The sequence below is a fragment of the Eulemur rufifrons genome, chromosome 16 (assembly GCF_041146395.1).
Source record: "Eulemur rufifrons isolate Redbay chromosome 16, OSU_ERuf_1, whole genome shotgun sequence".
In the NCBI taxonomy this organism is placed as follows: domain Eukaryota; kingdom Metazoa; phylum Chordata; class Mammalia; order Primates; family Lemuridae; genus Eulemur; species Eulemur rufifrons.
The window spans coordinates 62218913-62237933 of NC_090998.1; the positions used below are offsets into that span (position 1 = coordinate 62218913).

The following is a 19021-nucleotide window of genomic DNA, read 5'->3' on the forward strand; positions in this document are numbered from 1 at the left end:
AGACTAGAACTTTGTCTCTTCTTTGCCTAAATATTTATCATGATGGAAATGAAGATATTTAAGACTGTATTAAATATCACGTTCTCCAGATGATGCAAAATCTAAGATATCATAAACATTGCTCATAAGACTAAGGAATGGAAATTTTTGTTCTAATTTACTTGTTCTGCAAGTTAGAAACTATTAAATAAGTACAAAATGAGGGTTATTTGTAGAATTTATTTAACTAAAAAAGTAAAAGTTTTTCTTATGTCATTGTGGTAGGCTGAATAATGGTCCTCCAAAAATTTCCATGTTTTAATCCCCAAAATTTGTAAATATGTGACTTCATATGGCAAACAGACTTTTCAGATGTGGCTAAAGTAAGATGCTCACTAGTTTATACCTGGATCTTGAGATGGAGAAATTATCTTGGAGTATCCATGCGGGCCCAGTGTAATCACAAGTGTCTTTATAAGAGGGAGGCAGGAGGGTCAGAGTCAGAGAACATGATGTGACAACAGAATCAGAGGAGAGAGAAGGGTGGTGGGGGAAAAAGAGAAAGAAAGAGAGGAAAAGAAAGAGAGAGAGATACTGATTTGAAGATACTACGTTGTGGTTTTGAAGATGAAGAAAGGGATTATGAGCTGTGTTCAGGTAGTCCATAGAAGCTGGAAGACACAAAAAACTCAGATTTCCCCTTAGAGGCTTCACTACCTTGATTTTAGGACTTCTTTTTAAAAAATTAATTATTTATTTAAATTAACAAATATAAATTGTATATGTTTATTGTGTACATGTTGCTTTGAAATGTATATACATTGTAGAATGGATACATTAAGCTCCATAGCTGCAAGATAATAAATTGGTGTTGTTTTTAGCCACAAAATTTGTGGTAATTTGTTACAGCATCAATAGAAAACTAATGCAGTCATTTCTTAACTCTAATGGACCAATGGACACTGAAATTACAGCTAAGGACAATTTCAGCCATTTATTTCATCTCTTCTTTAGTTCTTCAGACTAAATATTTTAGAAATCCCTCTAGTACTGACAAAAAGCTGTAGAAAGTGCCTTACAGATATGTTTACCAATCACATCTTCCTTTTCCATGGGTCACCCCTGCACCACACCCACCAACTGAGGTCTCCATGAGATCCACAGCATTGTCCATTCTGCTTACAAGGAACATACTCTCGACATTCACCAATGTAAAAGAGTCAACCTCACTATTTTTTCAAACACGCAACAAAATTTGTAACTCCGGAGGAATCGTTAGTGATACCATTGTTATTTTTACCTGTTCAGACAATTGTGTTGACACCATTAAGACACTGAAGGTGTTTATATAATAGAATGATGTTTAAAAGCCATAGCTCTGGAATCAGAACTCCTGAGTTTGAATTCTTCCTCTGCCACTTACCAGCCTTACTTAGTTTCCTTATCTATGAAATGACAATAATATTATTAATGATTTCAAAGGATTCTGTGGAGGACTCAATGAAATAATCTATATAAAATTTCTTAGCACATTTCTGTCACGTATGAATTCCATAAATGGTAGCTTACCATTCTAGTAATGGGGATTGCATCTTCATTTTTAACAGGTCCAGAAATGATTACTCCATCGGAAATCACTGTGTTTGACATGCTGACACCCACGACAGGTTTGGAATGTGAGGTATGACTGGGCAGTCTCTTCCAGTTACTTGTCATTTCTGTATATCATCTACTTAAGTTTCTGTAATTATCCTAATACTTCTAAACTTCTTTTGGTATGCTCTCTAGTCTGTCTTTGCTAAAGGATAATAAAAAATATGTATTACATTATACCAATTGTGTTTTCTTAACTGACTCAGATATTTCTTATCAATTAACTTCTGGTCACACTAAGAAAAACAAAAAAAACTGAAATAAGATCTTAGATGCGATCTCCTAATAAACAGTTATCTAATATGGGCTTCTCTGTAAATTAAGCATTCATAAGATATTTATTAAGCAGCTACTAAATGTCACACACTATGCAAGGTGATAATGATGCATTGGTAAGCAAAAAAGATAAAAGTCATTGCCCCCTAGAGTTAATCGTTTTCTCCACTGAGACTTGAGCAGCTATCTTCTTACTTCAAATATGTAACTCATTCTGATTAATTATTTATTCAAGCAATATTTGTTTAGCACCATTTCTGGCCTGGCCCTATTCAGATGCTGTGGAAAAGACATAAAAGCAGGAAAAAAAATCCTTGCCTTTCTGGAGTTTACATTCTATTGGAGTTTCTGAGGTTGCCGATAAGCAAAATGAACTACTAGGTCATATAAAATGTTAGAAGGTGCTGCTCAGGAGAAAGATAAAACTATTTTCAATAAGGTGGTCAGAAAATATTCACTGATAAGGTTACTTTAGAATAAAATATCTCAAGACGTTGAGAGAGTAAACAATGCAGAGACCAGAACAACAATGTTTCAGGCAGAGGCACCAGAAAGTGCAAAGGCCCTGGGTTAGGAATGTACTTAACATATTAAAAGAATAAAAGAATAACAAGGAGACTATTAATTAAGGAAGGAATAAAAGAGTAGAAAATAAAGTAGATTATGGAGGACTTTGTAGACCATTATAAAGATTGTTTTGTTTTTTTTTTATTATTCTACATGACCCAGGAAGACACTGTATATTTTTGAGGCAAGAAATTATATGATCTGATTTGCTTCAGGATTATTTTGGCTGCTGTGTTGAGAGTAAGGTGTAAAGAGACAACAGAACCAGTAAGGAAGCTATTGCAGGAATTTAGACAAGAGACGATGATGGTGGTCTGTTCCAGGTGATAGCAGCAGAGACAGTGAGAAATGCCTGGATCCTGGATGTATTTTGAAGGTAGAAGTCACAGAATTTGCTGAAGGATTAGATGTAGGGTGTGAATGAATGAGAAGCATTAAAGATTCTAAGATTTTTTTTCCTTGAGTAACTGAAGGATTGGCGTTAACCAGCCTGGAGACATTGCGGGAAGTAAAGGTCTGGGGTAGGTGTAATCATGAGTTCAGTTTGGCCATGTAACTTTGAGATTAGTCATGGACATCAAAAAGTTGTGGAGGTACAGATCTGGTGGACATATATTGAATATAGGACAGAGGTCAAGATAAGAAAATTTTGGGAATTCTCAGTGGATAAATGGTATTTAAAGTTATGAGACTGGATGAGATCACAAGGGAGTGTATAAAGAAATGAAGAGGTCCACTACAACTTTAATAGATTGAAAAAAGGTAGCAAACATGCAAAAAATATTAACCAGTGGAATAGGCCAAAATAGATGATCTGGCATCCAAGGAAAGAAAATAATGTGATTATAACTTTTGAGAAATCTACCACTTATTTCTTACTGGTTTATCTGGAAGTTTTGAGCTATATATAAAAATTAATTTATAATGATACTATGTAGGTGCTGTCAAATTGATGTCATTTATGAATTTTTAATGAAACATTGGTGTGATATTAAGTTATAATTTTTAAGCTGACATTAACAGAAGTTATATTCATATACTGGCTTTACACAGCATAATATGAAAAATCAGCTGCCACTGTATAAGTTTGCTTGCAAAATGCTAATCTGGAGAATTTAGAAGACTTTGTTTTTGTTCAGATATCGGAGTATAAGGCCAATTCTAATATCAAATAAATATTTAAGTAAAGCTTAAGTTAAGTACACATTGAGTATTGTAAAGAGGGTCATCAAAAAAAAGTTGTAGTGAAATTGTAATTCTTTATCTTTCAAAAGTTTTTATATTTAAGAAATGTATACTATAGCAATATGAATGTGAAATTAAAAAATCATTTGAAAACACTAGTTGAGAATTGGAAAAACCCACTAATTTTTCTCTTTTTATTAACAGCCTCAGCAGTTTGATCCTGTTTACAATTGCAGCCAATATATATGCCTTAATATGGAATGGAAGTTGTACAACTGGTCTCTTAATTGCCCAAAGGCCTTGGAAATGCCTGACTGTGGTTTCCGGGGAAGGCCTGTTCAAGTGAACACTGATATCTGCTGCCCTGAGTGGGAATGTCCTTGTAAGTTTGCATTTCTTAATTAGTGATCAGTTTTTTAATCAGGGGAGATTGTTATTTTTTTGAACCTATCGCCTCAGCAAGTCATTGTTTTTGAGCTTGCTTCACTTGATTTCCAATTTTTGTTCTCAGTTGTAACTTTTAGAGTTGCTTCTTGTCAAATATAAAAATATTTTTATAAGTTTTTTTAAAAAGAGCAATATTTACTAAAAATACAAATAGTTAATAGACTGAATCCAGTCTCCACCATTTTTTTTAGGTCGGTGTTCCATGTTGTCAGAACTGAGCATTATTACATTTGATGGAAACAATGCAGCATTATATAGTATGGCTTCTTATATCTTAGTAAGAATTCCTGGGGAAATTATAGTTGCCCATATTGAAAAATGTTCCATGAATCAGGTAGGCTATAATCCATTTTTGCAGTTATTTCTTTATAAATCTGTAGCTGATGCATATTGCAACATCACGGATTCTCAGAGTAGAAAGGAGTTCAAGAACTCACCGAGATTGATCTTCTTATACTTAAACCAAAAAAGGTTTCCTGTGAATATATTTAGAGGCATGTAACATTAATCCAAACAATATTTTAAAAAGTCAAGTAATGCATTTCTTTTAAAAGTGTTTCTTTCTTTATGCTTTTTTCAGACTGGAAACTCATTTAAAAAGCTAGTGAGTATTTGCAAGTATTTAGTAAGTTCATTCTGTTTATCACTACGATTATGTTTAACTCCATAAAGTTTTAATTTTTTTTTCAAATTAAGACTTCCTCAGGAAGAATCTCTGGACTTTGTTTTAAGAAGTTAAATGTGACGACATCTACACAAAAAATACTTGTCAATCGGTTAGCCAGAAAGGTAAGAAAATTATCCTCACATTAGATGAAAATAAGAAATTGCATAAACACAATTATTTCTAATAAGAGAGAAAATTTTAAATGTATCAGTGGAGTTTCATTGTTCTCATATCTAATTCTTTTCATGAACAGTCTAAAAATGTGCTTCTTAATATTATATTTCTCCTTTAATAATGTGCCAACTGTTTTAAATATTTCTTCTCTATGAGGTTAACCATAAGGGACCATGTTAAATATGCTGACACCCTCTTGGGTAATGTAAGTGGCCAACCTTCTTTGTGTAAGAGTTAATGTTCATGTTTCAAATCAGACAAAGTAGACACTATATAAAGAAGAAGACTCATGATGTTGAAAAGAGTAGTAGCCAAGAATATAGAATGAACACCTCTAAAAGAACAGATGGAAGAACTGATTTTGAAGTGTTGACACCATTAATTTTTTGGTGAATAAATGACTAAAATAAGAAAAAAAATCTAAGGAATATTTAATTTTACTGAAATAAACTGAAGAAGAGCAATGCATTATGAAGAAAGTTTGAAAGAAGACATTTGGATTTGTAGGAAAAACCATCATCGCCAGGAATATATGTTTACCAAATAGGAATATGTTATGAGCTGACTGCTTCACTCAACTCTAAGTTGTTCTCTCTAAAATATGAGAAAAAATGTGTAAATATTTTGTTTAAAATGGCTGAGATGCTATATGCTTTCTGGAAATAATTCCATCTATTACCACAGGTCTGCAGATTCTAGTCTGGAAATAATATTAAAATAAGCGTAAATTATAATAAGGTATTAAAAAGTTTTAGTGAAGTAAAACTTAAAATGTATGACTGAGGTACTTCTTTGGATGAGAGAATTTGTATATACCTTTGATTTTGATGAAGTTCCTATAGTTGCAGGAAGTAGGTGGGAAATCAATTTAAACCTGGTCAGTGCCATTATTGTGAGCATTGGGGTGGAAGGACTAATTTTTGGCTTCAGATGAATTCATAACTGGCTATTCACTGGTTGTGTACCATATTCAGCTAACAGTAATTACTTAAAAAATCATCTAATGAGTATTTACATGATAAAACAACACAAGTCTTGATCTCAAGTAATTTTCAGTTGTGTGTGGTTTGCATATATGTGAGGAAAGTACAGTGATAGAATTGTGACCAAGAATTCATGGAAGTACAGAGAAGGCTCACTTAATGCAGTCTATAGGAGGTCCAAGTAAGTCTTTTCGGAGAAGATAATACTTAAGATAAATCTTAAAGAATGAGTAGAAATAAGAAAGAGGAAGAGGAAGGATGTTTCAGCCCTAGGACAGCAGTATGAGCAAGATATAAAGATGAGAAATTGAATGGTTGGTGAGGTGTAACGTTGAGAAATTTACTGCTAGTTACAGCTCATGCTTCCATGTCATTCCCATTCTTTGCAGCACTGTTTTTCAAAGTATAATCCTTGGACTGCCTGCATTGGTATTACCAAGAGTACATGCTAAAAATACAGTCTAAAATTCAATCCAAACCTAGAAGGTAGAATCACCGGGAATCTTGAATTTTATCAGGCTTGACAGATGGTTGTTATGAACATTACAGTTAAACACACACTGACTTGAAAGATTAAAGAAAGAATCTAGATTAAAGAGCACATCCTGAAAATAACTTTTACTTTAAATTCATATTAGAAACTAGTGGTGTAATCAGCATATACTGAGGGAAACAGTTATAAAAACATATATAACATGAAAGAAAGTTAAGTTTTGCAGAAAACAAAAGGCAATGAGGTTAGAACAAATACTGAATATGGCAAAGCACAGAAAAGGAACAATAAAAGAGCTTAGAGGTTCTGGGAAGCTATGGTAGAAGCAGAAGAGAAATAAATTTTTAAAAATTTAAAAAATAATTTCTACTAAATAAGAAGAAATAGAGTATAATCCGTATTTTCCTAATTTTAATGAGTGTATATTTAAATAAACATTTTCCTGACAGGTGTATTTATGTTATTTAGGTAGAAGTGGATTCTATTGTCGTGCCTTTGCCCTTTTCAAATCGGGAATTGTCCATAGAAGATTCTGGTGCAATGTATGTGATTACTACACCAGCTGGACTAATTATCAAGTGGGCTCATCTTACAGGAATCGTAGACATTCATTTTGGCTTCCAATTTAACTTGTCATCATATACAGAAGGACTTTGTGGTAATTGCTGCTTTTAAAAATCTTGATTTCTTCTAATATTTTTTTCTTGTTTGCACTGTACCATTTTGGACCCTATCGCCCTGCTTTGCAGATTTGAGTTGTCATATTAACTTTCAGTTCCCATGTAATTACTGAAGGAAGCAATGGCTTTCAACAAGTAGGCAAAGAAGCAGGAAATAACAGTTAATTTTGGGTATTCTTACCACTGATATTAGAACACCATTTGTATTTCTGTCAGCTCATTTTTAGTAAGCATTAATGAAGTATCAGCATAATTTTACATATTTTAACTCACTTAATTCTTACAAGCTCTAATAAGTAGGTGTTAGTATTATCTCAATTTATAAGTGATAAAAATGAGGCAAAGAAAGTTTAAAGGCTTAAATATCGTTGCTTCCTCCTTATTCTTATTAAAAGGTTAAAATCAGGTAAGTTGTTTAAATTATCTTAAAAGAACACAATGTTCTGAATATTTGTCTTAAGTTTTATTGTGAATTGTAAAGCTTAGATATACCTTTATACCTACGTTTAATATTGTAATATGTTATATAGATATATAAAGAGTTTTAAGTCAAAGGAAACAAATTAGAATTACTTGTAGGGAGATAACAAAATAAAAAGAATACTCTTTCTGGTGTCTGCTAGAAAGTTGAACATGAGTTATTCCCTTCATGGTTCTGTGCTCTCAAGAAAACATTAGTTTCCTCATCTTTAAAATGGGGACAGCAATATCTACTTTTAAGACTGTTGTTAGGATTACATGTGAAAGTTAATGTAAAAGATTCAACACATCACTCAGTATGCACAATCGGCGAATGTTACTTTTGTACAAATGTATCAATTTTAACCTCACTAAATTGAGTAAAAGTTTATGAATCACCTTGTGTATGTGACACTTATGCTTGATGCTGACAACTTGGAAATGAATAAAACTAACTCATTGCCTTCAACAAATCACATGAAATACCTAAATTTTTTCTTTAAAAATGTAAACATTTAATGGAAAGTTTGCTAAAATGGTTTACACATTTTCTTGCCTATTTAGAGTATGCTGAATGTAGCACAAACTTTTGTGGTAACTTAAGGTTATCATGTGGAATAGGTATTATTGAGTACACATAATAAATCAATGGTTATTGAGTCATAACTCAGAGACTTTGGGAATGTACATATTCTTCTATGATTTATTACTTCTCAGTAAATTTTTCTTTGCTTTTCATGTTTTTTCCCTCTCATTTGCTGCAAGTTCTTGCTTTTATATAGACAGCCACTCTGATAACTTGATTCTTATTTACGCATTGTAGAGAAGGGGCTAACATCACTTTCTTGTTAACCAAGGGTCACCCTCTAAATTCCGTGACCTCCACAGTAGGATAAGGGTGGCATATTAAAGGGAAATCTGGGTGCCGTTGGGATCACTGGCTGGGTAGTGGCTGAAAAGTTTGTAGTGAATAAGATTTTGACCCAAATTGAGCATGGATACCAGAATGGGAGGTCTACATTGACGTCTCATTCTATATAGCACTGTGGAATCTGCAGGAGTGGTGGTTGGAGTTGCAATGAAAACACATTTTTCATAGCAATTATCTTTCTTCAGAAAAATTTAGACTTAAAAATGTAGCTACTTTATAGAATAGTTCACTTAGCTTGAGTTTTTAAATTTTTAAAAAATTGAGCCTGATACCCTGTACATTTACATGGCTGTGGCATCTGCAGTGGCAGGAACCATTATTTATCCTGATATACCTGCTTGGAGATTAAGATTTGATGTTTGAAGAAAATTTTAATTCATATATTTTATAGCCTAGAGTCTTGAGAATTAAGAAAAATTATGTCTTAATGTAGGATGAGATTCAGGTAAAGTATGATCAGGATTCTGGTCCAATTTCTCTATACATTCCTTGGCTCCATACTACACTGAATGAAGAGTAAGCTCATTCTCAGTCTGGTCTTCCTCAAGGAAGCTAGAGGCTATAGCAAGTCAAAGCCTCATAGCCATCAGCAAGTCATGTCATCCCAGTGCCCTAGAATTCCTAGTTCAAGTCCTGAGCTTGGCAATAGTTTTCCTAATGTTGAATGAATCCATTTGTCTAGAGCACTGCTATAAGATGGCTGGTTTATGCCTGGATTGCCTATAATAGTTGCTAATGCAAAGGAGTAAGGATTACCTTTATGCCAATTAAGGCCTTTGCCTGGAGTGGTGTCACGCACTAAGTGATGGGGCAGTGGTAGTTCATAAAAGGAAAAATGTAATGTTTTCAGGCAGAGTTTTCCCAGGGGAATGAAAGCCTGGGGGTCAATCACCAAATGTTTCCCAGTCTGAGAAGCACCTTGCCAGGCTTAAAAACTAGTTCTGAAGTTAGGATATGGTGGTAATAATGGATGAGTATGGGAGCAGAATCAATCTCTTCTTTCTTGTTCTCCTATGATCTCTTCACATATTTTGATTTCTAGGTTTTTGGTTTCTTTCTTATCTGGTTAAGGTAGTTCTATATTGTTTTACCAAAGAATCAGGCACATACTTTAAAAAATTCTATTAATGTTAAAGTTAAAGGACACATACATTTGTTAACTCATTCAATAAATAATTAATTCATTTTAAATCAATTATTAAGCTGATTTAGTTGTGCTGCCTACACTTGGTTTATGTGAATTTTTTCCTTCTGTCATATATTCTTTTAAGGCATTTGCAATGAAGATCCAGATGATGATCTAAGGATGCAGAATGGCACGATTATTACAAACATGGAAGACATAGAATTATTTATCGAGAGCTGGGAAATTGAAAAGTCATTTGAAGTGACAATGAGAAGACCTGTTAGGAATTGCACTGAGCACGATTGTAGCCAGTGCATTGACTTATTAAACAGAAGAGTCTTCATGCCATGCCATGAAAGAGTAAGTTGGAAGCTACCACAGATTAGAATTGTCATGTTAGATATGTCGAAAGTAAAAGCCCATAAATCACTGCTCTCGCTATGATGTTCTTCTGAAAAGAACAAAACCTCAAACCTTCTGCCAGTATGATTTGGAATTTAGAATCACTTATTGTTTATAGACTTACAGAGACAGGAAGGATGATTTTATTTTTTCTGCTATGTTTTATTAGAGTTATATCTACAGCTTACAAAAAATGAAACTCTGTCCTATAAATGAATACCTCTAGGAGAAAGAGATCAATGCCACTTGATTACCCAGCATAGAAACCAAGACAGTGAGGCTTTAATCAATTCCTTATTATCCTGGCCTTTCAGGTGTATACTTACAATGGACTGTCACATTTTCAATTTAATTTGTCTCTATTAGTCTCTAACTTTCTGAGTTTAAGTGGTTAGTAAATATTTTAAATGATCTATATTGTAAAAAATGATCCCGTAGTCAAAGGACAAATATGGTATTTCATGAATCATTTGACTAAAAGTTAGTAAACATCTAGCACATATTAAGCGCTGTGTTACAAAGATGTGATACAAAGATGAATAAAACCCTCTCCCTGCCCTCGAGGAGTCTAGTAGGAAGGCAGGCCTGTGAACAGATACATTATGATATATTAATACAATATAGAGGTGCATGGGAGTCCAGGTTTGGAGAAGACTTCATGGAGATTTAGACCTTTGAACTGTTTAGAAGGATGAGTTTGCCAGGAAAGAAAGAGGAAGACGGAGAGATCTAAGCAGAGAAGAAAATACAGTCTTCCCTCAGTATCTGTGGGGCATTGGTTCCAAGACCCCTGCAGATAAGAAAATCCATACATGCCGAAGTCCCTTATATAAAATGGTGTAGTATCTGTATATAAAATCTACACACATTCTTCTGTATACTGCAAGTCATGTCTTGAATACTTATACTACCTAATACAATATAAATGCTATGTAAATAATTGTTATTCTGTATTTTTATCACTGTATTATTTTTTATTGTTTTGTTTTCTGAATATTTTTGATCCATGGTTGGTTGAATCCATGGATGCAGAACTCCTGGGTATGGAGAGCCAAACTGTATATGCAAGGGAAAGTTTGGTGTTAAAAGCCATGTAAAGAAAACATTGAAAGAGTTTGGTGCAACATGTATGGAAGGGAAGAATCTGAGAAGGAAAGAAGGGGATTGTCAAGTCAGGAAGGAGAAGTCTGTGCTAGATGGAGAAGTATGGACTCTGTAGTTAACCTGCCCTCTGAGTTCCCAGAGGGAAAAAGCAAAGGATATGAAGTCATGGGATAAAAATGGCATATCTTCCTAGACCTTCAGTTTTACTTAGAGATTTGGATGAAAATAAAGTTTAAATGTTCACACTTTTTAAATACATGCACATGAACATGAAAAAAAAAAAAAACCAAATACTTTTAAATTCAAGTATCACTTTAATCTGTTTTTTTAAAGCATCATGATTTTTTAAAATTGCATTTTTAAGGTTGATTAGATCATGAAATTTTCAGCTTGCCTAGTCAAGGTATGGTGAGGCAACACAGGATACCATTTAGTCTGTGATAGCCTCCATTTATCCATGAGGATCTTCCCAGTGAATCTGACAGCAAAAGAAAGGAAAGCTGAAGTCCAAATATACATGGGGAATTGTACTCTAGCACAAGTGGCTAATCTAACAAGTATAATAAATACCTTAATGCTTACTGAAAGTATGATTTTGTTTATTCTGGAAATACAAATGAGCACCAGGTCATGTTATGTCTTATGTTGGAAAATCAGATATTTTTTTCAAGATTGAGCAGTTAAAAATACTACCATAAAAATAAAGCTTAAGAAAAGATAAGAGTAACTGAATGTAGGAACCAATAGCAGTTTCAGACTCCTAAGTACTCAAAGCCTTTAGATCAGTGTTTCCTTGAGAGAGTAAAAGAGACCCTATCAAAGGTTATGAGGATTCTACACATGGTAGCCTGAAGATGTATCTTCAGCCAGCTTCTTTAGCTGCATTCTAGCCATCATGATACAGTGATAACTCTGGCACAAGCACATACAACCTTGGAAAAGGTGTTTTCTTTTTATCCACATAGTGATAAGTACATAAGTTTCTGGATGTTGCAAAACCAAGGTGGAGAAGACATAGTATTGCCTTCATGCTGAACTTGATATTTGATGTTAGATCTCCTCAATTCGCTGCAAATTTCTTAAATGGACACTTAGGAATTGAATGCAATACCAAATTGCCCACTGATCAATGAGATAGGTAGGGCATATTTCTTTTTCTCCCAAAGCCTCAAATCTTAAGACATTATTTTATTTAAAACATACTATCAAGACTATCAAGCATGAGAACGTAAAATTTGCATGGCTTCAAAAATACTTCAAAGAAATTTTGAGTTTATAGTGAATTCTTTGGGGTGAACTCTAATCAACCTAGGGATAAATTTTCCCTTCCTCTATCTTCTGCTTCTAACAGTTAACTTTGGTTAAAGTCCTGTTGTAAGAAAAAAAGAAAGTTAAGAACTAAAAAATGGGAGCGATGTGACGATTTGCTTAATTGATCTGCATGAAGTCCTGAAGATGGACTAGACAGGTGTAGCAGGGAAACTAATTAGAATGCTGCTGGGTACTTTTTTATTTGTTGGCTTGTTTGTTTCAAACTTTATTATGGCAATGATTACACATTCACAAAAGTAAAGAGAACATTATAAGGACCTCTATGTCTTTATCCAGATCCAACAATTTTTAACAAATGGGCTCTCTTTTGTTCCATCTGTCTTCCCCACTCCTTCCGCCCACACCCTACTCCTGCTGAATGATTTTAAAGCAAATCTGCTTTGGGAAAATGGTGAAAGCCTATGTTGGTCAGGGGCATGCAAGTGAGAATAGCTATGTGTCTAGAAAGGAGAGACAGCATTTGGGACTTAGAATGGGCAGGATTTAAGGACCGATTAGATGTTAGTGTTAAGGGAGAGTGGGCAATTGTGGATGACTTCGATTTTCTAGCTTAAACAGGGTATAACAAGAAATTCTTGCTACCTTCTTAATTCTCAATCTGTGCCATCCACATTATCACCAAGTCATGTTGACTCTACTTCCAAAATATATTCAATATCCACATGTTTCTTCCCATTGTGAATGCCAACATCTTAATCCGGACAACCATCATCTCTTACCTGGTATAAGGACAAAGTCTCATAATTTGGTTTTCCCACTAATCTTCATCCTTATTTGCAAATCTCTACATAGCAGGCAGAATTATCTTTAAAAAATGTAAACAAGATTGTGTTATTTTTCTACTTAAAACCCTTCAATGTCTTTCACTCATGTTTAGAGCACATTCCAGACTTCTTACCAGGGCTTATGAGATCCTCTATGATCTGGCCTCGATACTTGTCAAGCCACCTCTTGTGCTACACTCTTCTTGCTAAGCTCCAAGCTATCCTAGCCTCTTCTCAGCTCTCTTAATGTTCCAAGATTTTTGCTACCAATAGGCTTTTATTCTTGCCATTTCCCCAGCTGGAGTACTTCCCTCCTCTAATCATCCTCTTTAGCATGTGTCTCTTCTTCATCTTACTCAAAGGCTTTTTGTTTTTTTCAAACTATGAGGTCCACAGGAAGAGAACATATCTATTTTATTTACCTTTATATCCTTATGTATAGCACAGTGTTAGGTGCTCAATAAATTGTGAAAGTGTACATAAATAAATAGATAAGTAGAAGACACAGAAAAATCAGCTTTTGTGGGTTAAGTGGAGAAGGGAGATGATTTGGTTCTTTTTTTTTTTTTTTTTACTTTGGACAAATTATGTCATGTTGGACATCAAAGTGCTAATCCGGAAGGAACTTAGAAGTTTTAATTTTGCAGCTCAGAAGAAATAAATTGAGGCCAGAGATCAGGCTTGGGGAGTTATTACTATATGGATTTAAAAAAATAATGGTAACTAATTTATGATGTGCCAGGGCCTATTCTGTACATTTTCCATTTCCATATATTAGCTCATTTAATTCTCAAAACAGTCGTAAGTAGTAGTGGTTGTTATTAACTCTATTTTACATATGAAAGAAGATTTTAATATCCAAGATTGTGGTAAAAATCGTGGGAGTGGGTGAGCCTAGGGAGAACATTTGCAGTGACAAAACCTGACTATTGAGGATGGGATCTAGTAGAACAGAATGAGAGGCATGAAGAGGAGACAATAATGACCAAGTAGATGGAAAAGCAACGGAATATGGCATCTTTGAAGTCAAAGGAGAGCGTTTTAAGAAAGAGGGCGTGTTAATGGCAACATAGGCCTCTGAGAGGTCAGGGAAGGTTTGGAATATCAGAGTGTTCACTGGGCTTGACAGATTGTCCATTCCCCATTGTGTGTTCTTGGTACCTTTGTTGAAAACCAGTTGGCTGTAAATGTGTGGATTTATTTCTGGGCTCCCTATTCTGTCCCATTGGTCTATGTGTCTATTTTTATGCCAGTACCAGAATTTTGGTTTTTATAGATATGGACCTTAAAAAAATGATAGGTTATAAAAAATACTAAGTATTTTCATCTGATACTTTGACCTGTGTCAAAATTTACCATCTGAATGTAGATACTTAGTATGTACCTGCTGAATGAATGAGCAGAGAGAAAAATGGAGTAAATGTCAAGTTACAAGTTAAATTATTTAGATTTCACATGTCTCTAAATCAAAATGGAATGTATTTTGTAGGGAAAAACTGAGTCTCTAATTAAATTAAAGTATGCCAAATTATATAAAATATGTGACCAACATTCAATATTAATACAATTTACTTGAAAAGCATTTATAACCTCATTTAAGAAGTGATGCTGTCTACTATTACAGAATGCTTCAGGAGCTTTCAATCTTACAATAGCTCAAACTTTTATTCACTATATAGAAAAGACAATTGTAACCCAAAGTATAATACCAGAAATAGATCTTTGCTAGACCCTACATACTCTGTTTCTTTTCCATCTTTATAAGAAAGATTTGTGTATATTAGTACATGTAATATTTATCTTATTTAAAATGTGTGTTCATAATGAAATCTAATATTAAGAATTTTTGAAAGCCTAAAGTCTAAGAGAAATTATATTAAGTATTAACTTGCTACCTTGTGTTTCTTCCAATAGTCTTAGTCTAGCTTAGGGTCTTCAGAGAAATAAAACAATATAACTTATTTCAAGGCAAAATGTATCCCTAGGTTTCACCCAAGGACTTTTGTGAAAAGATGTGGATCAATTATACCTATTTTTGGAACTATGAATGTGATGCACTTTCCGCCTACGTGGCTCTGTGCAACAAGTTCGACATCTGTATTCAGTGGAGAACACCTGATTACTGTGGTAAGTAACTATTAACCAAATAACATTTCTCAACGATTAACTAACATTCCATTTTTTGCATTCACTTCTTTCTTTCTTCATCTTTTTCTTTTCACAAATTAATTTAATAAGCATAAAATACATGCAGAAAGAATATCATAACAATATCACTCAACTTCAGAAATAAAACAGTTACACATGATGCTCCTGGTGTGCTTTCTCCAGTCTTCCTCTCCGTCCTCCCCCAGAGGTAATCACTATTTGAGTGGCATTGCTGATTCGTCAGGAATATATGCCATCTCCAATTTCACTAGACACTATCAAATTGTTCTCCACTGAGGTTGTACCAATTTATACACTCACCAGCTGAGTATTCATTTTTTTAACTGTATGACTTTTTAAGATCATTGAAAATCAACACAAATTTTCTAAAACATCATTTAGAAACCTCTCAGCAATGGTAATTTCTTTTGACAGTAAAGAATTAAACTTAAACATACACAATTTTTTTCTTTTTTATGACTTGGTTGAGTTGTGAAGTATATTTCTATGTTTATTCTGAGCAGACTATTATGTTTTCTCACTTCATAGAGCAATTTCTTAATAGTTGATTCTTTATTGCCAGCTAGACTTAGGCTGCCTGTTGGTCATATTTATTTGATATAAATCTGATGAATTTTTCCCACCGCAACACCTAATACTAGGTGGACACCTGGAAAATGCTCAAAAATATCCATTGATGGTTTGTTTTTGATTTATGTTTATATAGTAAATGAAAAATGGACTTTCAAGGGACTAAAATATGCAAAATTCATTTTCAAGAAGAAATCTGACATTTCTTTCTTTTACTAGAATTCAAATAGTTTACTTTTATCATTAGCAATTATGTCTTCCATTATTAATAGCTCTGAGCTGCCCAGAGGGGAAGGAATATCAGCCCTGTGTGCGACCCTGTGAAGCAAGAACATGCCTGAACGAATGGTTCTATGGACACTCTTTGTGTCTGAATTTAAGAGAAGACTGTGTGTGCAAAGGTGGAACTATTCTTCACAGGCCATATTCAACCCAGTGCATTCCAGAGAAAGAATGTGGTAAGAAGCAAAGTACAAAGTGACTTCTTATGGATTCAGCAAACAAACCAACAAAAACTTTTTTAGATATTAGAGAAATGTGCTTTTAAAAATAGATCAAAGATAGCCTAGGTGTTGGAAAGGAAGTGAGTTTGTTTGTACTTTTATTTTAATATGATTTCAACTGAAGTTAACAAAATTAAGAGCTTCAGTGGTAATATGTTTTAATTGTTACCTATGCCTATACTAACTGGGAAAGAGCGTGGCAAATTAAGAATTAGGAATGTAGATTGTGAATTGAATTCAAATTCCAGTTATTTCTCATATTAGTGGTTCACTTTTACTTCTACGGGTCTGAAGTTATGTATCTGTAAAATGAGGAAAATAATAGTACTTATCCCATAAAGTTAGTGTGGAGTGCATAACATAATGAAAAGCATTTTGCGTTTAGCACAGTGCCTTGAGAAATGGCAGATAGTATTATTGTCTGGGTGCTATGATTTGCATGTGGTTTGTCTCTACCAAAACTCATGTTGAGGATTGATCCTCAATGTGGCAGTGTTGGGAGATGGAGCCTAGTGGGAAATATTTTGACCATGGGGACACTGCCTTTATGGATAGATTAATGCCTTCTCATGGTAGTGAGTGAGTTCTGGCTCTCATGAGACTGGATTAGTTCTCATAGAAATGGATTAGTTTCCACATGAGTGAGTTTTTATAAAGGGAGGTTCATCCTCATGTTTGGTCCCTTTTGCACATGTCCACTTCCCCTTTGACCTGCCATATTATGACACAGTAGGAAGCCCTCACCAGAAGCTGAGCAGATGCTGGCACCAGGCCTCTTGGCCATCCTAGCCTGCAGAACTGTGAGCTAAATAAACCTCTTTTGTTTATAATTTACCCAGTCTCTGGTATTCTCTTTTTTTTTTTTTTTTTTGAGACAGAGTCTCACTCTGTTGCCTGGGCTAGAGTGCCGTGGTGTCAGCCCAGCTCACAGCAACCTCAAATTCCTGGGCTCAAGCAATCCTTCTGCCTCAGCCTCCCAAGTAGCTGGGACTACAGGCATGTGCCACCATGCCCAGCTAATTTTTTCTATATATATTTTTAGCTGTCCAAATCATTTCTGTCTATTTTTAGTAGAGATGGGGTTCGGGTCTCGCTCTTGCTCAGGCTGGTCTCGAACTTCTGACCTCGAGTGATCCTCCCGCCTCGGCCTCCCAGAGTGCTAGGATTACAGGCATGAGCCACTGCGCCCGGCCTGGTATTATGAGTAACACAAATGGACTAAGACACTAGGGGGAAACATTTAATATTTCTAATTTCATTCTCAAACCATTTTATTTTGATACATTGTCTTAATGGTGGTGGCAGATGCAAAAAGTGCAAAAACTGAGAAAATTGCAGCACAGTATTCTGTGAGTTATAGGGCTCTTCATTATGGTCAGAAGAAAAGAGAATTAGCTAAAACTAAAGAAGAAGGCAAGTAGAAGTGAAATGCATATATAGTTTCAGAAACAAGCTTGTGTTTCCCAGTGTAGAAAGTATCTGGAAGAATTTGAGAATACACAAGTGTGCATATATTTGTTCTTTAGAGATCTGTGAGGTTTGGTTTGCTAGTAGATAGGAAAAGAGAAATTCACTGGAGACTGGAAATATGGTTTACATTTATCTTTATCATTCCTTAAAAGAATGACTAGAAGGCTATATTTATCATAAAATAAAACTTTTAGGTAAAACTAGTAGGCACTAAATGATATTTTGCTTGATTGCCTATTTTCAACTTTTAGATTTTAAAGCAATAATATTTTGAATTTTCATATGACATAAATGTTAATGTTAAGTAGGGACTATTTTGTTTTCTAACACCATCATTTTTAACAGTTACTATTTTAAAACTAATTTAAATTTACATTACTAAGTTTGTTCAAGCTAAAAAAATTATATTAACAAGAGTTAAAATGTATCAAAAATAAGTCATAGATCATCTTATTTATAGAAGAAGACATACAAATTTACAGATGGTGGTAAAAGGGAAAATATTTTCTGGGGACTATATATAAACTTTCATTAAAGAAAATTGTAAGCCGGTAGGTGATGAAAGAAAAGAGGAACCTGAGGAAGAATAATTTGTGATATATCATCTATATTGCTGGACCATGTCACTGTCTGAAACCAAAATACGATGGCTTGATTTATTTTAGTGCCCAAGTTATGAGTGATGTAGCATTGTTGATCTTTTTAAGCATGCACTGATAGTGAAGACCAACCCCGCACTGCCGGGGAGATTTGGAATGGAGGCATTGATGAATGTGCCTTATACAAATGTCTGGAGAATGGAAGCATTATTCCTATAGAACCTGACTGTGATGAAGAGCCCTCTCCAGTTTGTGAACGAGAAGCTGAAGTTGTTATAGGCATCATTGATAAGTGGACCTGCTGTTCAAGGGAAGTTTGTGGTATGTACGCAGAAGCCTCATAGTCAGTTAATTGTACAGCGTATGTTGTTGTTCTTTGTGAAAAAGCAGAGTATGTATGATGCTATGTGTAAAAAAATGTGCCATATCAAAGCAAGTCTTGCAATATTGTGGTTTTTTCGATTTTGTAAATATGCATACAGAACTCT

At 34.3% G+C, this 19021-nt stretch overlaps 1 protein-coding gene across 2 annotated transcripts in view; it reads left to right on the forward strand.

Annotated features, from left to right (window-relative positions):
- Positions 1-19021, forward strand: part of OTOGL (otogelin like) — a 131040-nt gene that overhangs the window by 97394 nt on the left and 14625 nt on the right. For both annotated transcript variants that reach the window (XM_069490675.1, XM_069490676.1), the window contains 10 exons: positions 1587-1660; positions 3865-4042; positions 4299-4441; positions 4688-4711; positions 4804-4896; positions 6893-7082; positions 9766-9980; positions 15208-15349; positions 16234-16419; positions 18642-18854. In XM_069490675.1, the coding sequence (XP_069346776.1) occupies positions 1587-1660; positions 3865-4042; positions 4299-4441; positions 4688-4711; positions 4804-4896; positions 6893-7082; positions 9766-9980; positions 15208-15349; positions 16234-16419; positions 18642-18854 (1458 nt within the window). The remainder of the gene's footprint in view (positions 1-1586; positions 1661-3864; positions 4043-4298; positions 4442-4687; positions 4712-4803; positions 4897-6892; positions 7083-9765; positions 9981-15207; positions 15350-16233; positions 16420-18641; positions 18855-19021) is intronic.